Here is a 22,236-nt window from a genome sequence, read left to right as displayed (position 1 = left end):
AATACATTTTTTTATCGTTCATATCTTTTGGACTTAAATAGCGCAGACACTGGAAGGATTAATCTTTCTTGTGTGCTGTGTGTCAAGAGCTAATGTAGGCTACATGTATGTTTTGCCTTTAATAACAGCCGGTGGCGTAGCTTCTGGGTATCCAGGTGCATATGGGCCCAGTCAGTTTGGGGGCCTGCTGAGCTGGGGGGAACTTTTAATTGAAACGAGGGAATGAAAAGAGCCCTGCATGGGCCTGGCTCTTGTCCAACAGCTTATGAAATTTCTCTCTCTGAGTCCGACTGGATCCTGTGTCTTTCTGTTCTCTCTCTTCCGCATTACACAGCTATTAAATAGTTCAGTTTTGGTTTGTAATGGCAAAGTGCTCATATTTCTTTTTTTTTCTTTTGGCTATTAATTTAATTTAGAAATATGTTTGAAACATTTTTATGTTTGTTAATTCAAGCAAAAATAAATAGACATAAACACTTCATGCATTTCACAGTATTAATTTAAACGTTATAGGCGCATATCCAATAATTTTCTGGAGAGCGGAAGGTAAAGCGCACTTTGCAGGTCATGGAGGTGCCAGTGCGATCACTTGCATTAAAAAAAAAAAAAAAAAAAAAATATATATATATATATATATATATATATATATATTTAAAATAACAGTGGAAACTTAAAAATGCACCATAATTTTTGCTCATAAATATAAGAACATACATCATTCGGAACTGCAAAGGGTCTACTTGAATTGTGTGTGCACTTATATATAAAAAATAAAGAAAAATCAGGATGCCCTTTCTGTTGACTTGGTCTTGAGCAGGAACCCTTCACTGACATGATAAATATATCTATAAAATGCTTTAAATTATTATTTTAAAACAAACTTTCATTACGTAATCTGTAAATATGCATTTCTCTATAAAGGCATGTCCAATGAGGAGATGGCAAGTCAGGTTCATCAAATTCATTTTTACAACATTGACTAATAATTCAAATACGTTATCCTTCACTATTTATTATTTATTTATTTGGGCCGCTGTGCCAAATGCGTTTGCTTTCACTATAGCCTATATGGCAGCATTTTTGTGCCTCATTAAAAAATAACTAAATAAATAAGCTTAACATCATTATATGTCAAATATGTAAAAGTCAAAATGACCATAATAACATAATGTTACATGGCGTGAAGTTAATGTGAAAATTCCACCAAAGGCCTACTCCTCAAAAAAAAAAAGGAAAGGAAAAAAAGTCTGTGGTATCCGTCATTCTTTTTACTTTTTTTTTGAAACTCTGATTGATTGATTCATGAGACATTTATATTAAATTGTTCTGATTTTTTTCAACATGCATTCAAACATTCATGTTTATTCCGTGCTGCAAATATTAAAGGGGAAAATATAATTGAGTCAAATGCAGCTTGAAATTAGGCAAAATATCTCAATACAAATTAAAGAGTGTAAAAATATGTTTATTGTTTGAAATGTATCATACAAACTGACAAAAGCCTGAGACTCTGTAGTATGCTAACAAAGCAAAAGGTCATTTTTGAGTGGCTTGCATGCTACAAATAATTAATGGACTTTACATTTTTTTGCACATGGGCCAGGGGCTGACTCGCTACACCACTGTAATATGCAAGTGCGTGGTAGGTTTTCAACAATCGGCACACCTGGGAACGCTTGGGTGCTCCCAATGGCCAATCAATTCTAGGTAAACGTTTTTTTTTCCTCCACAGCCAATCACGTCGGACCCCTTCAATCCATGCTTCAGCCCCACTTTGTCCTTATGTTAATCTGGCCCATACTCCCATTATACTATTTAGAATAAAGCAAAAAAAAAAGTTAAAATGGCATGTTTAAAATTAATACTTCTAACACATATGGTGAACAGTTTAAAAAAAAAGTTCTGGTCATTAAAATACAAAATTTGGTATTACATCAGGGGTGGAGTTAAAGGCAAGAACTTGGTCCTTTTCCCCCATGCACATGCAGGGAAGGCAGTGCTGACACCAAAAATATTCAAAATATTCATGATTCAGCTTAGCTAAAAATGTATTATATTAGACACAGATACTTACACTATGTCCATGACATAATATGTAGGCTGTTCTAAATAAAATAATTTAAATAATTAAATTAAATAATTCATTGTTAATTTATTTATATAAATAATAAAACATGAAAGCTCAAATGTGTGACCTTCTGAGTTTCCTGTATTTGTTGTGCCGTTACTATATTTGTTATTTAAACTTTTATTTTAGGTAAACTAGGACCAATATACATATTGTCACTATCCATTATATGTATCGTTGCATTTTTTGTATTGCAATATATATAATTACACAATATTTTTTTACATTTATATATATAGATTTATACATCATCTGAAAGCTGAATAAATAAGCTTTCCATTGCTTTCTGTTTATTGGAACATACATTGTTGCCTACAAATATACCCATGTGACTTAAGACTGGTATTGCGGCCTTGGGGTCACATATTTATTGCAAATACCATAAGATTAGAGATGAAATAAATACAATAAATTCAAGACAATAACTCTTGAATAAAAGAGTTGGCAGGCCCATATAGTTTGATCACACTACAGTTTACTGTACTATAACACCTGAAGAAACTGAATAATAGTCTAATGATATATTATGCATCAGATTTGTAAAATATATGTATATGTAGTTAGCAACTTCCAAAATTAAAAATTTATGTTTTCAATTTTCAAGCCATTTTAAGTGAGGTTTTTGTATGCTGTATGCATGTTTATATATGCGTCATAGAGAGGTCATGTTCATCCACAAGGGAAACCATAAACCACCAGCTGGAAATTTAAAGTACCACAATATGTAGTGACACAGGAGACAAATGTGTGACGAAACAACAACTTCCTCCCGCTGTAATTAGGGACATCAATACTTGCACTCAAGTTGACAAATGTACCTTAATCTCATTGGTTACAGCAAGATACCCAGAGGAAACAACTTAATAGCTTTACTGTAAATAATTCCTTCTCTTGACTCATACACAGTCAGTAATAGCACGTTTTCCAGTTTGCTCATTTGCTTAATTTACAGAAGTTTTGTGTTTGTCTCTTTTTACGGCGAGTATGGGTTTGTGAATCAAGAACACATTTATTTTATTATGAATTAATTCTGAAAAAAATAGGGCTACTGATATGCATGCTGCATAGGCCTACATAATTACACAAAAGAATGAATGATTGAATGAATGAATGCTGTAACTTGGGTGGCCAAATGAACAGGTGAAAAGCAATTTAAAACGCGATTCATGATGCTGTGAGTTATATTGAGTAGCCTAACCCCCAATTTAATTCAACCAAACCCAAACGAAGTAAAATTATGTGTAGGCTACTATTTATGTACTATTATGCAAGTATAGGTCATACAATTTATAGCTACATTTCAACAAAGTTTCAGTAAAGAACAACTTTGTACAGTGTTTTCAAAAAACTTTCTGGTATCACAAAAGTTAAAGTCTCGCGAACATTAGTTGTCTGGTAACTATAGCAACAGAACGTTCCCGAGCAATACAGAAGGCAAGGCAAGGCAAGTTTATTTATATAGCACATTTCGTACACAATGGTAATTCAAAGTGCTTTACATAAAATAAAGTAACAAGAATACAACAAGCAATTTTACAACTTTTAAAATTATGAAAAAAATGTACTCCTTTAAAATGAATTTAAAACAGTTAGAAAATGATTTTACATTAAAAAAAAGCAGTGAAAATATATGCTAGTGCAATCAGTTCGGACATTGCACAGTGCTCATTCAATAAATGCACAGCTAAACAGATGAGTTTTTAAGTTCTAGATTTAAATTTGACTAGTGTTTTAGCACACCAACGTTTGGATGAAACGGTTTAAATACAGCCTAGTTTATTTACAAAAGTCTAACAAAAAATATCTTAAAAATAAAGTCTTCAAGACGCTTACAGGTGACCGTGCACCTCTTAAACCAAGCAACGTTTGCATATGTAATTTCAAATCTGAAACACATGGGGGTAGTATTGAGGTAAGAACGGACCTGAGGTGATAGATAACCAAGGCGCGGATTCATTGTTCAACAAAATCACGCTCTGTGTACAGAATGAGTGAGTATACATGCATACGAAGCGGTGACTTATAGTATCGTCATATGACGTCAGAGTTCACTAATCGTAATCATTAATTAATTCATAGCAAATCCATCCGTGGTGCACGACCCAAGACTTCGTCATTTGTGTGTGGACAAGCCAGTAAATGCATCAGGGATCTAGTAGGCTCAAAGAAAAAAAACCTTAATAACTTTTTGCTTTTGTGAGTGATATAACAAAAAATAACGAGAGTTTATATTGAAGTTGCAAGTGGAACCTAGCTAGGTGGGTTTATCATTCTAAAAAAATTCAGACGCAGTAATTTCCGCTCACCAAAGAAAGGCCATGACGCATAGGAGACTAAAATAGACTAATATGTCTTTTATTGATTGTGTTAGTAAAAAAAGATACATAAATGCATATAAATAAAAATAAATAAATAGACAAATAGATAGACATATTTAAATATAGTATAAATATAAATATTGCGCAGTATACATATAGCGCATGTTAATAAAAAAATAAATAAAAAAAGAAGAAGAAGAAAAAAAAAAAAAAGAAAGTGTGCGCTATTTTATTCACAATGAAATTTCAGCACTCCACTGCTGGACAGCGCTCAGCTTGTGACCCTGTGACAAATGTGGCGTATTTGAACTTAGCTCTTTTTGTTGTCGTGTCCACCCTCTATTGTCCCATCATTGCTCAGTCCGACAGTGCGTGAGTGTTTGTATGGAGTGACTGATGTGGTTTGGGACCTCGAGACATTCCACGGACTGGTGAGCCTAATTGGCAGTCACGTTGTCATTGTCAAGTTGAAAAAAAGTTGCAAATTGTTCTTTCTCCTGAAATTACGTTTAGAGGAAAGTTCCATTTGAGGTGCATGTGTGTGACTCGTTCATCGATGAGGAAGGAACTGTACTATTATATCCCGGGAGGAAGGGTTGATGACGTCTGTGGCATACTTAATGTGACTTATTGAAAAAAAGGCAAGGCTCCCTATTCATGGATAAAAATCCGAGGTAATCGGAGCACAGCAGAAAAAGTTTTGCAAAAGGATATGTAGACAAACGAGTTCTGCTGATTTCACCGAAGTTTTGTTTGGAAAAGTGATTTTGTTTATATTGATTATTGTATAAAAGTGCAGGGGTTGAACCGACGAGCACATAAGCAAAGGACGGTGGCGCTTCAGGGAAGAGGTGCTGTGAGGAAGATCTCTATCTCTCTCACACAATCACAGCCGCACCCGAGTCGCATCCAACTGCATTTCTATCTACCTACTCTGCAATAGGTAGGTTAAAATCCGGCAAAGACGTTTTTATTCGGTTTAAACCAAGGAATTATATGATACGAAGACGCTCAGGCAACTGGATTTTCCTTTTCTAAAGATTATCTACCGGTTTTATCGTTTGCCTCATCGGGAGAAGGATTCTGATGCGCATGCATGGCATTCTTTAAACTTTTCAAATATCATCTCATGAGCGGGAAATACGATTAAAAAAGTAAAAACCAGCTTCTGGTTTGCCTTTCTGGATTCCAGAGGCGTTCTTATCAAAAGTTATTTGCGCATTACTTGTATCGAATATTGCCTAATACAGCCCTACCCAGGCGTCCGATGCATTTTTAAATTGAGGCTACCGGGACTGTATCGGGGCAAGTGTTTTATATGTTTAAGTTATTTATTGAACTTTCTTCTGTCTTTACAGCATGGCCAGATCTAGTAAAGCGACTTTAGCTTTGCTCATCTACGGAATCATAATGCACTACAGCGCCTTCTGCACGCCTATTGGGATGACTTTTCCCAATATAAGGTATGTATAAGCTTTTCTGCTCAACGTTTTTGGGGTTTTCTTTCATGTTGAAACGAACTATATTCTGCGACGAGCTTTATTTTACAGTCTAAACGGGCTAGAATTTAATCATCTTGTCGAAGCGCATAATGATTTGATCTTTTTTTTTTTTTTTTTTTTTTTTGGAGTACCAAATTTATGGAGTGGGAAAAGGATTGGCTTTGTTGTATTATTCTGTAGCCTTCAAACAGTAACAGCCCAACGAGATTTCCCCCCCCGAGTGTTTACGCAAGGCTACAGTGCAAGCGCAATGTGGGAGGGCGTTGGTATCGCTAAGAAGGAATTTCTCCATCGGGACAGGCAGATGCAGTGTAGCTTGTATGAAAATGAGAAACCAATGAATGTAACGGGTGGCCCGTATAAGATGACGGTACAGTGGCGTCACTGTACAAACCGAAGAAAAAACGAATGAGATGCTCAGTGCAGGACCCTTTGTTGTGTTAATTTACTGATGATTATAAGATTACAATGTCAGTTATATTCGGTTACGTTCCACAAGTCACCATCAAATCTCATTATTGAGCACATATGGCCAAATATAAGCTTCATTATAATAAGATTTTTTAAAAACTGCGAAGAAACGCTTAGAAATAAGATTAACCTATTATAGTCCCATTTGCCCTAAAAAAAAGTTTATTCAGTTTATTTAAAAATCAATTCGATTCACGAACCTGCTTCGGGCATGACGCATTTATCATCTCACAGTGTACCCCATTTTATTTATTTTGTTCGCAAAACAACTGTAGCCTATAATTAACGGCAGAATTAATTTAGCGATTTATTTAGACTTTCTTTCAAGCGCTGTTTTTTTTATCGACACCATATAACTCCGGTGATTAAATTGTGTTTTAATAAATGCATCAATCATTTTTTTCCCCAGACTAGACAACAATGTGTTTGACGAAGACGGAAACTCGTTAAGCGACCTGGCTTTTGGGACTGATCAAATTGCTATACGAAGTCCTCCCTCTCTCACAGATGACCTATACACGTTATACTACCCGCCAGAGAAAAGGTACTTTATTTCACAGCACATGACTGTATGTCATATGCGAATCAATGTCATTATGTTTAGTTTGTTGTTCCGCTATGTATGTTCCTTTTGTTTTCTAGCTTTTTTCCTTTGCTTTTTTCTGTTATTGTTGCTGTTGATTTTTGCATCAAGTGACTATTTAAGACAGACAGACAGACAGACAGACAGATAGACAGATAGATAGATAGATAGATAGATAGATAGATAGATAGATAGATAGCTAGATAGATAGATAGATAGATAGATAGAGCGAGAGAGAGAGAGAGAGAGAGAGAGAGAGAGACGGATCGATTGCAGGATTTACTAGGGGAATCGAAAGTAACCGTATTAACCGTATTACGCGTTTAGCCGAGAGAAGAATACAACCAAATCAGGGCTGATTACTTTGCAACAAACGTGTTCTGTGGTATTTCATCACTGATATTATGTGTTTGGCGTTTTATCTCAGAACGGAAAGGCATGCAGATGGATTATTAGATAGAGCCTTGAGGGACATCCTGGTTCAGTTATCAGCACGAAAATATCTGCATTCTCTGATGGCAGTTCGCGTAGGGTAAGGGCATTTTTTAAGCGTTTACCTGCCGTCATCTTTGTTTTCCCCCTTTTGATTTCAGTGGAGGTGATTTCTCATTGTCCTGTCTTGACTCTTTTTATTTTTTTCCCCCCGACTTCTTGTGTCTTTGTCTGTGGGCTCGCATGGGCGTGGAATTTCATGGGCAACTATTCGTAGATGAAACCCGATAAATGAAAAGTGATATTAATTGCTTGTGCCAAAACGAAAATGTTGTAGGCTATATTGTTAGAGAAATAATGCCGAGAGGCCATGCATCAGAATAGCCTACATTTAAATTCCAACATGCATCATTTATGAGGCTTGTCTGCTGGATCTTCTTTCGATTTCTACAATAATTCGTTGTAATGCTAACGAAAAAAAAATCTCTTAATTATTTATTATTGAACAATGGAATAAAAAATCAGTTTGGTTCACCAAGAGCGTTTATGCTGTACTGAAACCTGTTAACACATTTTCTGTGCCAGCCGGTGGCCTAATAACAGTTCATCTATATTTGCAGCGGAGGAAGCAGCGAGGAGGACGAATCGGAAACCTTATCAAAAAGGCATTCGGATGGGATCTTCACCGACATTTACAGTCGCTACCGAAAACAGATGGCCGTCAAGAAGTATTTAGCAGCCGTCCTGGGAAGAAGGTACAGACAGCGAATTAAAAACAAAGGACGTCGATTTGCTTATTTGTAGCGCTGACAAAACTGCCCCCAAATGCCCCTCCATGTGTACATTCAGTTCTAAGATCAACGTCATTCTGATATAACTGATCAGTCAGTGGATCGCGCCTGTGTTCTTTAAACATGTATTTATGTATGAAGTAAAGCCATTAAAATGAATATTTTACTAATAACATTGTTTTTCTTTTTGTACAAAAGCACTTGAAACCGCACAGTTATACTTTGTGGACCAACCGTTCAGTTTCATGTATATAGCTATATATGTTAAAAACAAAAGAGAACAAAAACTATCAGAAGAAGAAAAAAAAAAGAGAAGAAGAAAAAAAAAATTGTGCACCTTGAACGTTATTGCGCCTGATATCTTTTCAAATTCATCATCATATGCAGAAAATAAATAGATTTTAAAAAGACAATCAAAGTTCTGAATGTTATACTTATTTTTGTAATCTGCTGAAAGAATAGAGTCTTATTTTATCCAAAGTCTGCCCAGGGATGTATCCAACATACTCTGTAAAGTACAGGGCTGTTTCAATGGTTGTGACTCCCCCTAAAGAGGGGGAATGGGAGAGGGATATATAGGAGCTGGCACGGTTCCCTCTTTCTTAGCCCACTCATTTGTGAACTGTACTTCAAATCACCAGTCTTCTCCAGATGGAATGTGATTGTCCTGTCTGTATATGTGATTGGAGTCAGTGACCAGTATGCCTGACTGGGAAAAATGACACTAGAGTAGTATTGAATTACATGTTTTTTTTTCCTTGTTGGATTATCTTTCTACTGTTTTTTTCTTCATCCGAGTGCTTGGTATACTTAAAATGTATACATGCATGTCCTTTGCATTTCTTTGTTTCCCATTCACTCAATGTTTCCATGCTCATTGTATTGGTCCCCACATCAGATCCGCCTCTGAGGAAACAGAGAAAAAAAAAACCCTGAATCAGATCGAAGAAGTCCTTATATTCAAATGCATGCTCCACCTAAAATGTGTTGTGGAATCGGCGTGTTGGTCTCTCGCTGATTTCTTTGCATGTATTCGAAGCCTATGTGGGTGGCTTTGCGTCATTTCACATGCCTTAAGCTGTGAATGCTTTGTTATGTGCTATCTGCAGTCAGACTAAACCAGTATTGAATAGCAAGTCATGAGATAATGATCATCTGATGCCACCCCTATTTTAAAATTCAGTTAAGAGATGAATGTGGTGGATGGTCCCTTCAGGTCCATGACTTAATCGTGAAAACTTCTTCAGTAATGCGATCGCTCCTTAATTCAGATAGGACAAAGTATGCATAATGGTTTCATTCATCAGCTCATCATAGATCTAGAAAAAATCAGTTGTATTAATACCTATCTGTAATTGCTGCTGATGACTGAGGGAATGTGAGGCCAGCGAGAGCGAAGGGGGAGGTCCGTGTGAACTTCAAAGTGACCACTGTCATATTCATCACCCTTATTGGCAGATAGTGCTAGTGCATGTTGAAGATAGCCTTTTTCTTGTATGTATAGATAAGGTACACCCATTATCCTTAGGGAGGGATGCACTGCAACATCATCTATTGTTTTTCATCTATATGTTTAATCATCTATATGATTTTTTTCGCCATATATTTTGGTTAAGCCTGTATTGAATTCAGTATATTTCTCCTGATATGTAAATCAGGTCTTATTCATCCACTAATTCAATATGTAAACCGCTGTCCCAGGCACAAAATCAATCTTTCTTCAATTTGGCATTGTCCCCCAGGCTTTATGTGAGTATGGATGCGTCTCTGAGAGTGTTATGCGAGGTGTGTGTGTGCCGTGTGCGTGTAGGAAGGGCGGGAGGTGGGTGGGCGAGTGAATGCGTGCATGAACATAATGATGTTATGAAAGATGATATGGGTTTTGGCTTAGGTGCCTTGTGACAACTTATGATAAAAAAATCGCCACTTATCACGGATGGCAATTTTAGTGGCCCTACGATGCTGCAAACTATTAGGTTCCATTTCACAAACTCCATCTTTACTTTTCCCTCTCCTTTTCTTTTCGAAACCTGGTTTCAAACCTAATTCTTTAATTAGAGCTGAAAAGCATGGCCAGCATATATTGTGATCAAATCTATTACTGAAGTGGTGTACATGGTAAAAGTGTTAATTGTCTGGATTGTTTAAGCTGATGAATGTGTGTAAATGTGGCAAGCACGTGTTTCTGTTTAGCTCTACTCATTGTAGCTCAAGGTCCATGAAGCTAGCCTAGCTAGGTTTTGTGTTGTTTCTTGTTGCATAGCTTGAGGGTTTTTTGACAGCGAGCGAAAAACCTGATGAAACCCAGGCCACAGCACAGCCTGTTGTGTACATTTCTGAAAGCGCCGAAAGCCTTAATGTGAACGTTTTATCTATACCTGAAACATTATATATGTGACAAGTGAATATTAGCAAGTGACATCATCCTATATTAACACATATAACTCCTTAGGGGGTGACATTTTTAAATGTTAAAAAGTGTTGTAAGATTTGTATGAATAAATTTTTGTAAACAACACAATTTCTAATCCATGTCTAATCTTTGGAACGTTCCACCATAGCCCGTGTGAACGCACAGTTTGTGTGTTTCTCTGTCCGGCTACTTTTATTCACACAAGCACACGGGGAAGGCTCACGCTGTGACACTAATGATAGACCAAAACCCACTGCTGTTCAAGATGTGTAATCAGTATAATTCAGATCTCCAAATATCACTGTGGGTGAGCTGAGTGGTTGTGATGGTTTTAATTTCTACTCACAACAATCAGAACATTAACATCCCGTCAGTGATCCCAGGCGATTAGATCAAGAGTGACCCTCAACGAAACGCCCACTTCAGCACTGACAGCAAGACACATACGCACACATACATATATGTACTCATACTGTAAACAAAGAAATATCTGAAATAAATGAACAGCTATTTAACCACATATGCATAACCCAACAGTGGTGGTGGAAGATCACACACATTCTGTGTTGTCCAGCAATAAAGGTGACTCAAGATGCTGAAGATACATATAATTTGCACATGATCTGTTTCTGGATGTCCCAGTCAACTACAGAGGTAAGTCAAAAGCTTCTTTGCTCTGGACTGCAAGTTATAAAATGAAACAGACATAATGTCACAGTCCAGTACAATCAAACTTCAGAAGTAAAAATAAAAATGGTCCAAAAAGATCAATCTTGGAAGCAAAAACAAAACAAAACAAAGCTTCAAAAGTACTATTTAAATATGGGATACACTTACACATTCAATGCAAAAGCATAAATATAAGGGATAATTTTTTGGTGTGGTGCACCTTCAACAAAAGCGAACTTCAGTTCATGCTGGAAGAAAAGCATGTTTTTAGGACGAGATAGCTCTGTCTGAGCCAGTAGAGACCTCATGACACACTTGACTCTATAGCTCCTCACATATCTTCTGTCATTCATCTTTCCTGCCTTCCAGCCATCCACAAGTCATGTTTCCTTCTGGGATGAGACCTTCAGTCAATCTTTTTCAGAAGTATGGTCAGAGTGGGCAAAGTGTCACATGATGTTTATTTCATAATGTCCAAAGCACTGTATAGCACTGGTAAAAAGCCATTGAAACTCTTCCTTAAAGGGAGCCTGGAGACAAGTGGTAATGGAATCGCTTCTAAGCCGGCTAGATGATGATGTAAACATTACTTACTAAACAATATAAAATGAATATTTTAACAATGCACCATGTATTCAAGTACAAGCCTAAAAGAGCTTCACAATAAAACTGAACACATTCCAGTGGGTGGAACAAACAACACTCAAGAAAACTCTTCAGTGTTCCATAAGTCTTCCCAGGACATTTCTGCATTCAACAGTAGGAGTTTTCCATGATCGCTTTCAAGCTACCATGTATAAAAATAGACGTCCCTATTGTATAGTAGTGTTGTCCTGGTACACATTCTCTCTGACTAAGAGACAAAGGCTGGGAAGGGAACTCGACCCACGGGACCGAAGCTGAGGGTGTGGCTGCAGATCCATTAGTGTGATCTGATCCTGTGGTCCATTCAGAAGGCAGATCCTTGCACCCATAGCCAACTAACTTAATCAGGGAAGTGTTGCTGAGCAACAGGACACAAAGGACTGTATATCTGTAGGTCAGCATGTGTACACACATGGTATTTGATGGCAGCTCAAAGAAAACTTTAAGGGACTTTGCTGTGGCTATTCATATTTTCTGTGAAATACCATAGACCAAGGGTTTTCAAAGTGGGCTATGCATTTTAGAATAAAAATAAATGCTATTCTTTTGAACATTCTGTTAATCTAACAATGGATAAGATTTATTAAAGTTTCCTCAAAATATTAAGCAACACTGCTATTTACATTGATAACAACATAAAGAAAAGGTTTTTGACACCAAATCAGCATTTTAGAATTATTTTTAAGCAATATTGTCAGACTGTTGGCTATAGCAATATCTGCTGTAAATTAAGCTTTGCCATCAAAGGAATGAAATTACATTTTAAAATATATTAAGCATATATATATTATATTATATAATTATTATATTATATATTATATTAAACCATGATAATATTTCACAATATTTCAGTTTTTACTGTATTTTCAGATAAAATAAATACAGCCTTAGTGAGCATAAGACACTTTAAAAACATTTACAAATCTTACCAATCCCAAATGTTTGAAGTTTAAATATATTGTTTTGATCTTAAATGTGCTTTCAAGATCACAAAAGGTATTTCTTTTCCAAATAATATTTTTACAATTTACTTGCAGATTGACAATATAAAAGCCAGTTAATATTTATGGAAGAACTTAATGTTTTTCCTCAAATGGCATTACATTTTCCATGGATGGATGCATAGGTACATAGATATGTAGATACGTAGATTTCTTGGTTTAGCTTCCACTCCTCCAAGGAAAGACTATTTGTCTAAGGGCATTGAATAAAGCAACAGAGCCCTCCTTCCTTCAATTAAAGCTGTGAAAACAGCAGCCAATAAGGAATCATGCTGGGAGACTCCATCTTAGCCATGTACTTGTTGTGCGCCGCAGCCCCTTTACACCATACCTGAGGTGCAGAGGATGCCGGGTAGATGGGTGTGAAGTGGGGGTTTTCCAAGAGGGGGACTTCACTGAGATTGGCACCCACCCCCAGCTCACAGTACTCCTTTCTATTGTGTGTCCACATGTGAGATGTGACTTATGCATGTGTGTGTGTGTGTACATGAACACACTCCCTTAGGGAGTAATTTGCAGTCACACAACAATATGTCAAAGGTGAATCTGTGGCCTTGGTGACTGAGGAGGTGGGGGGCTGGAGCCTTAGACAGCTTTATTTTTATAGGACTCTTGCTTTATTTTAAGTACAGATAAATTGTTGTTATATATAGCTGCTGAGTACTGATACAGATTTCCTGATTCAATTCTGTTTCTATTTCATTTGTGCATTTTTCTGTAAAAATGTCCATTTTACTTACATGGATAAACATGAGTTCAGGCTGAAAAATATGCAGGGAACCTCATAACTTGGTACATTAAAATAAATATAGCTGTTTAATATGTATAAAAAAAAGTAATTAGCAACAGGGCCTAAACTATATAAACCTCTATATTTAATAATCAACACAATTAAAAGTGCTCCGTGAGTTACTGAAGTAAAGATTACATTTCATTTGTTGTATGAAACTGTAATTATAAAAAATACAAAATGATTAATCGATTATGAAATTATAAATTGAAGAGTATAGAAAAGACATGAATCTACACAACAGGTATAAATCAAAATATTTCAGACAAATTGTTTATTCATTTATTAGTTACTTGCTTAGGTTCTTTTATATGTATTTTAAAATTTACCAAACTGTTCACAGATGGCAAAAATAACAAGGTTAATTTGAGTTTGTGAGTCATTTTGAATCATTCATTAAAACAACTGATTTTTAAGAGACTCTTAATACTTTTTTTTTATTTATTAATTGAAGAACAGTGATTGCACTGTATGTTTTGATTCATTGTGAAGAATGAACACTTTTCATGAATAAGACTACACCACTTGTTTATTTAGCTTGTTTTGATTCTTCAGGAGGTTCAACTCAAGAGTAATTTGTTTGTGAATTTAGACTACTCTGATAGCACTCTATGTTTTTGATTCACTAAAAAGGATCAGCTCAGAAGATTAATTTATTCATTAACTTAATTAAAGTGCTTGCGTTGTATGTTTTTGACGCACTGAAAAAGCAATACGGACTGCAAACTCATACAAAATACTACTTCTATGAGACTGCTGGTTTGGTGCCCACTGCTAAAAAGCTGTAGAAAAAAGGGTAAAATCTCGCTATTGAGTTTTTAAGAAGGGATATAGTAATCAAATAAAGATCACGATTAATTTCAAAATCGATGTTTTACCCAGCTTTCCCCCACGGTTTGAGGGTCAGACGGAAGACACTAGAAAATCGACACCCCTGCAAGTCACTCTGTGAAACATTACCTCAAGATGATACAACCACCCCACTACTATGAATCATTCAGTAGTGTCTGTTAAAAGGCCAAGGGGCCGGTATTCCTCCACCCTGGCCTGAAGCAAACCAGTTTAGTGTTCCAATAGCCCCTCTTCATGAGCCAGTGTGGCTGTCAAAACTGCCAAAGAGCACAAAGCTGGCTATGGCACACTGCCTTCCTCAAGGGAATCAGGGGCACTTACACAGCAGAGAGAGCACTGAGACGTAACTCACACTGACACTGACTGGTGATCATCCCTAAACGCAATGTTTATCTTCAAAAGGAAGCACTTAGTGTGGATTTCTCTCCTTTTTATCAAGCAGTACATTATGTTCATTAAGTGTGAATGACTTGCTGTGGTATTAGTAGCTTTGATGCATAGGGCCAGAGCAATGCTTGTGTGTATTTGTTGATGATACCAGGAAATACAGTGTTGCTAAGCCACAGGGGTTTGACGGATACCGAGCAAGAATCAAACAGGGAGGAACAGGGGAAAACTAAAGCCTGTAGGGAAGAACCAGACGTCAAAACAGTGAGTGGCAGGAGCTCCTAGCTTACCTGAAACAACAGACTGAGTTTACCAGTGTGTGGTCCTATGTTTAGAGACCACAGATGAGTCACACTTTTTACATTTGCAGTTGTTTTTCGCCTCATGGTAGGTGTTAACTGCTTAGCTCTGCGGTGCTGTTTGAAAAAAACTCCTTGTCTAAGAAGCAGAGAAAAGAAGAAAAGGATGCAGCCTGTGGTGCTGTCCATGGTGTTGAACTCTGTCACTTTACTGGAGCTGAACTGAGGGGTCATATTTTTCCTGCTTAGGATTTACCCTACTGGTAAATGTTGGAATTACACCATCTGGCATCAACATGCATTTTCCCCATTGACATCCATTTAAAATTATCTGTGCAAAATTATCTCTTTCCTCAGGTAAAAAAAAAAAAAAAGTACACTTCCATATATACTTAAAGTGCTTTATTTTCACACACTAGTTTTGTACTTAATACAGGTGCTGGTCATATAATTAGAATATCATCAAAAAGTAGATTTATCTCACTAATTCCATTCAAAAAGTGAAACTTGTATATTTATTCATTACACACATACTGATATATTTCAAATGTTTATTTCTTTTAATTTTGATGATTATAACTGACAACTAAGGAAAATCCTAAATTCAGTATATCATAAAATTAGAATAATGTGAAAAGGTTCAATAATGAAGACACCTGGTGCCACACTCTAATTAGCTAATTAACTCAAAACACCTGCAAAGGCCTTTAAATGGTCTCAATCTAGTTCTGTAGGCTACACAATCATGGGGAAGACTGCTGACTTGACAGTTGTCCAAAAGACAACCATTGACACCTTGCACAAGGAGGGCAAGACACAAAAGGTCATTGCAAAATAGACTGGCTGTTCACAGAGCTCTGTGTCCAAGCAACTTAATAGAGAGTAAAAGGGAAGGAAAAGATGTTGTAGGAAAAAAGTGTATAAGCAATAGGGATAACCTCACCCTGGAGAGGATTGTGAAACAAAACCCATTCAAAAATCTGGGGGAGATTCACAAAGAGTGGACTGCAGCTGGAGTCAGTGCTTCAAGAACCACTATGCACAGACATATGCAAGACATGGGTTTCAGCTGTCGCATTCCTTGTGTCAAGCCACTCTTGAACATCAGACAGCGTCAGAAACGTCTCGTTTCAAAAAGGACTGGACTGCTGCTGAGTAGTCCAAAGTTATGTTCTCTGATGAAAGTAAATTTTGCATTTCCTTTGGAAATCAGGGTCCCAAAGTCTGGAGGAAGAGAGGAGAGGAACACAATCGACATTTCTTGAGGTCCAGTGTAAATTTTCCACAGTCAGTGATGGTTTGGGGTGCCATGTCATCTGCTGGTGTTGGTCTACTGTTGTAACGACAGACAAAAGAGGAGGAAGCAATTGCAGGCAATCAGATGTTGTTTATTGATAAGGAATGTCCAGAGTGTTGGCAATGGCAAGGAAGGTCTACGGTGGCGTGCGAAGAGTGGGATGGTGAAGTCAGCGGTGCAGGTGAAGGTGGTCAATGGTTAGAACCAGGAACAGACCGGAACACTGACACGCGGACGACAACACGAATCCAACCAGCACACAAACACGGAAGACGGTAATCCAGTTTGTACGTGGAGACATAAGAGAGGATCTGACAACAGAGAGAGAGCGAGGTGAGTATAAGTAGCAGAGGTATGATGACGATCAGCTGGAGCGAGACAATCAACACCCAGGTGATGACAATCAACTAAACGAACACATGGAGACAACGTAAGTACAAAAACAATAACAAAACATGACACGGAGGAAACACTGGATTTCCTACCGTGACAGTACCCTCTCCCCTAGGACGTCACCTGACGTTCCCAGCCTGCTTTACCTGTAGATTGTAATCATCTATAAGGTGGTGATCCAATATGTCCCGAGCAGGAACCCAACTCCTCTCCTCCGGACCGTAACCTTCCCAATCCACCAAGTACTGAAAACCGCGTCCCCTCCGTCTAGAGTCCAGAATACGATTAACCAAATAGGTGGTTTCCCCATTAACGAGACGAGGCGGGGGGGGAACCGGAGCAGGCGGATTAAGACGGGAAGAAATCACCGATTTAATTTTGGAGACGTGGAACACGGGATGAATCCTCCTGTACGCCGGAGGAAGGCTAAGACGCACGGTAACCGGATTAATAATCTTGGTAATAGAAAACGGGCCAATAAATTTGGGAGCAAGTTTGTTAGAAACGGACCGCATAGGAATGTTCTGGGTAGAAAGCCACACTCTTTGACCGACGACGTAACGGGGAGGCTTCGACCGGTGGCGATCGGCCTTAGCCTTGGTGCGCGACCTAGCCTGGAGCAGAGCTCTGCGAGCTCTGGTCCAGGTGCGGTGACACCTCTGGACTAATGCGTGTGCGGAGGGGACCGAAACCTCGGATTCCGTACTGACAAAATTAGGTGGTTGGTACCCTAAACTACACTTAAATGGAGACATGCCCGTAGATGACACTGGCAAAGAATTGTGTGCGTACTCCACAACTGAGAGTTGCTGACACCAGGACGAAGGATTATTGGAAACCAAACATCGCAAAACCCTCTCGACATCCTGATTGGCTCGTTTGGTTTGACCATTGCTCTGGGGATGGAACCCGGAAGAAAGACTAACAGTCGCTCCTAACAATTTACAAAACTCTCGCCAAAATTTGGACACAAATTGGGGACCCCTGTCAGAAACCACGTCTGTCGGGAGGCCATGTATGCGGAAGACGTGGTCAATGACAGCTACCGCTGTTTCCTTGGCTGAAGGTAGTTTGGGCAAGGGAATAAAATGAGTCGCCTTCGAGAACCGGTCCACTACGGTTAAAATCACCGTATTGCCTTTAGAGGGCGGGAGGGCGGTGATAAAATCTAGCGAAATGTGGGACCAGGGTCTTGAAGGGACAGACAGCGGTAAGAGTAACCCATCTGGAGGTCGATTGGAAGTCTTACCAATAGCGCAAACTGAACAAGCCAAGACGAAATCGTGGACGTCACGAGCCATACCAGGCCACCAAAATCGTTGCTTGACCAGAAATCTAGTTCTACTAACCCCTGGGTGACAAGCAACACTGGAACAATGACCCCACTGGAGAACGTCTGACCGTAACCCCTCCGGCACAAACAATCGGTTCGGTGGGCAACGAGCCGGGGGCGTTACCCCTTCTAAGGCGGTCAACACCTTCGATTCGACCTCCCATCTGAGCGCGGAGATAATGATGGTCCCCGGTAAAATGGGCTCGGGAGTAGCAGTACGATCGGAACGCTCAAAAAGACGGGATAAAGCATCGGGTTTGATGTTTTTGGAACCCGGCCGGTAAGAAAGTGTAAAATCGAAACGACCGAAAAACAATGCCCACCGAGCCTGCCTGGAGTTAAGTCTTTTGGCGGTTCTAATGTATTCGAGATTCTTATGGTCTGTCCATACAATGAAAGGTACACCCGACCCTTCAAGCCAGTGACGCCATTCTTCCAGTGCAAGTTTGACTGCCAACAACTCTCGATTGCCAATGTCATAATTAACTTCTGCAGGAGATAAACGGTGAGAATAATACGCGCACGGATGCACCTTTCCGTCTGAGGATGCGCGTTGGGATAACACTGCTCCTACCCCCACCTCTGACGCGTCGACCTCCACTATGAATTGACGTGAGCGATCAGGGGTGACGAGAATGGGAGCTGAAACAAAGCAGCTTTTCAGTTTGGCAAACGCAGCCTCAGCTGCGTCTGACCACCTGAACGTCAAACTAGGGGAGGTCAAGGCGGTCAGAGGAGCGGCTAGTTGGCTGAAATTGCGAATGAAACGCCGGTAAAAATTGGCGAACCCCAGAAATCTCTGCAGGGCCTTGCGAGACTCAGGGGATGGCCAATTTACCACAGCCTTAACCTTCTCAGGATCCATGCGAACACCCTCAGTCGAAATGATGTGTCCTAGAAAAGAAACAGACTGTGCATGAAAAACGCATTTCTCCGCCTTGACAAACAATCCATTCTCTAGCAACCGCAGAAGCACTCGTCGTACGTGTTGCACGTGTTCCTGGAGAGACGAAGAAAAGATCAATATGTCATCCAGGTAAACATATATGAACAGATCGACCATGTCTCGCAACACGTCATTAACGAGTGCTTGAAAGACTGCCGGCGAGTTGGTTAGCCCGAACGGCATAACGCAGTACTCAAAATGGCCTCTAGGGGTGTTAAAGGCAGTCTTCCACTCATCCCCCTCCCTGATGCGGACCAAATGATAAGCATTACGTAAGTCCAATTTAGTGAAAACGGACGCTCCCTGCAACCTCTCAAAAGCTGAAGACATAAGCGGCAAAGGATAGGTATTCTTTACCGTTATGTTGTTCAGCCCTCGGTAGTCAATGCAAGGTCGCAAGGATCCGTCCTTCTTTCCCACAAAAAAGAACCCCGCCCCCGCTGGAGAAGAGGAAGGGCGGATAAACCCCGTTGCTAGAGAACTGGATATATATTTCTCCATGGCCGCCGTCTCTGGAACAGACAAAGAATATAACTTGCCCTTAGGCGGAGAAGTACCTGGCAATAACTCTATCGCACAGTCATAGGGACGATGAGGAGGAAGAGAATCAGCACGAGACTTACTGAACACCTCCTTCAGGTCGTGGTACTCCGCGGGCACGCTAGCCAAATCCACTGCTTCCCCCTGAAACACAGACTCAGAAACATTAACACCAGCAGACAAAAGACAAGACAAATGACATTCCTCGCTCCAGCTAACCACAGATCCAAGGCGCCAATTGATGCTGGGGTTGTGTTTCTGAAGCCAGGTGTGACCGAGAACGATGGGGGATGAAGGTGAGTCCGTAATGTAGAATGATATCTCCTCTGTATGATTGCCAGAGGTGGTGAGGGAAACAGGTAAGGTGGTCTGAGTGATGACTGGTAGTCTGTGTCCATTGAGAGCAAAGGGTGCAATGGGGTGTTTGAGGGAGGTGAGAGGAATGTTGAGCTTACTCGCGAACTGGAAGTCCATGAAATTACCCTCTGCCCCAGAATCCAACAAGGCGTGATGCTCGAGTGCGTGGGTGGACCACCGTAGACTCACCGGAAGGAGTGTCGATGTAGAAGAGGTCTTTCTGGCAGAGATCCCACCCGATAGTAGCCTCCGTCTTACTATCGGGCTTGGTCTTTTACCGGACAACGCTGGATGTGATGTTCTTGACTGCCGCAGTATAAACATAGTCCCAGGGATCTCCGCCTGATCCTCTCCTCCCGGGAGAGCCGAGCTCGCCCCACCTGCATGGGTTCAAGATCTCCCGGTGGGCTGACCGCAACATCTGAGCGCTGATACTGGGCCTCCGGTCTGTTCGTGAGAACTGCTCTCCCCCTCCGTCTGGTGGCTTGATCGAGTCGATTCTCCACTCTGATGGTTAGGTCAATCAGACTGTTGAGAGAAGTGGGGAGCTCGACGGCGCGGATCTCCTGTTGGATGCGGTCAGCCAACCCATGCAGGAAGTGATCCCACTGCGCCTCCTCGTTCCACTTACACTCCGCCGCCAGGGTGCGGAACTCAATCGAATAGTCAGAAACGGACCTTTCCCCCTGACGTAGGTCCGTGAGAAGCCAAGCCGCTTCCCTCCCGGCGGCGGAGCGGTCGAAGACCCGTCTCATCTCTTCCGAAAGTGCGTGGAACGAGGCACAGCAGCTGTCTTGGTTCTCCCACACCGCCGTCCCCCAGAGGGCAGCCCTTCCCGTAAGTAGAGATAAGACGAATGCCACCTTCATTTCCTCGGTGTAGAACGTGCGGGGCTGCAGGGCGAAGTGCAGAGAACAATGAGACAAAAAAGATCGACAGAACTCTGGCTCACCCGCATATTTCTCCGGGATGGGGAGGCGTGGATCGGGCTGGGAAATCCCCCCGGAGACGATCGGCGGTGTGGGTGGCGTGGGAGGCGCAGCGGGTGACGATTGTTGTTGTTGTTGCGTCTGGAGAACGAGCTCGGACACCTTCGTCACCATTGCTTGGAAGGCTCGACCCATCTCATCTATCGCCTTGTCTTGGCGATCCATACGACCCACAGCTCGTTGCAGAAATTCTTCGAGATGAGATGGGGAGCGATCGCCTGCTGCTTCCATGATGGTCAGATCCTACTGTAACGACAGACAAAAGAGGAGGAAGCAATTGCAGGCAATCAGATGTTGTTTATTGATAAGGAATGTCCAGAGTGTTGGCAATGGCAAGGAAGGTCTACGGTGGCGTGCGAAGAGTGGGATGGTGAAGTCAGCGGTGCAGGTGAAGGTGGTCAATGGTTAGAACCAGGAACAGACCGGAACACTGACACGCGGACGACAACACGAATCCAACCAGCACACAAACACGGAAGACGGTAATCCAGTTTGTACGTGGAGACATAAGAGAGGATCTGACAACAGAGAGAGAGCGAGGTGAGTATAAGTAGCAGAGGTATGATGACGATCAGCTGGAGCGAGACAATCAACACCCAGGTGATGACAATCAACTAAACGAACACATGGAGACAACGTAAGTACAAAAACAATAACAAAACATGACACGGAGGAAACACTGGATTTCCTACCGTGACAACTGTGTTTTCTGAGGTCCAACGTCAACACAGCCGTATACCAAGAAGTTTTAGAGCACTTCATGCTTCCTTCTGCTGACCAACTTTATGGAGATGCAGATCTGCACACAGTGCCAAAGCTACGGGTACCTGGTTTAAGGACCATGGTATCCCTGTTCTTAATTGGCCAGCAAACTCACCTGACCTTAACCCCATAGAAAATCTGTCCCAGACAGAAAGCAATTTCGGTCCAGATCTTGCCCACATTTGGCCCGCATGGATTTCAAACGGGCTAGATGTGGGCCAGTTCTGGGCTGACACTGCTTGCTGTCTGGGATGGGGTATTGTGAAGAGGAAGATGTGATATGCCAGACCCAACAATGCAGAAGAGCTGAAGGCCACTATCAGAGCAACCTGGGTTCT

General features: G+C 40.4%; 1 protein-coding gene across 2 annotated transcripts; it reads left to right on the top strand.

Annotated features, from left to right (window-relative positions):
- Positions 1–5,000: 5,000 nt before the first annotated feature.
- LOC113045767 (glucagon family neuropeptides-like) lies at positions 5,001–10,742 on the top strand. Of its 2 annotated transcripts, XM_026206401.1 has the most exons (5): positions 5,001–5,389; positions 5,805–5,909; positions 6,829–6,963; positions 7,430–7,534; positions 8,055–10,742. In XM_026206401.1, exons 2-5 carry the CDS (start codon positions 5,806–5,808, stop codon positions 8,236–8,238), a joined length of 528 nt encoding a protein of 175 aa, XP_026062186.1. In that variant the 5' UTR covers positions 5,001–5,389; position 5,805; the 3' UTR covers positions 8,239–10,742. The 2 variants fall into 2 exon arrangements, with proteins under 2 accessions (XP_026062186.1, XP_026062187.1); XM_026206402.1 differs by lacking the exon at positions 7,430–7,534 and having other exon boundaries at positions 5,070–5,389.
- Positions 10,743–22,236: the final 11,494 nt, after the last annotated feature.

The sequence above is a fragment of the Carassius auratus genome, chromosome 27, assembly GCF_003368295.1.
Source record: "Carassius auratus strain Wakin chromosome 27, ASM336829v1, whole genome shotgun sequence".
NCBI classification, from domain to species: Eukaryota; Metazoa; Chordata; class Actinopteri; order Cypriniformes; family Cyprinidae; genus Carassius; species Carassius auratus.
The sequence above is the reverse complement of the archived record's forward strand: the minus strand, read 5'-3'. Positions and strand labels throughout refer to the sequence as shown.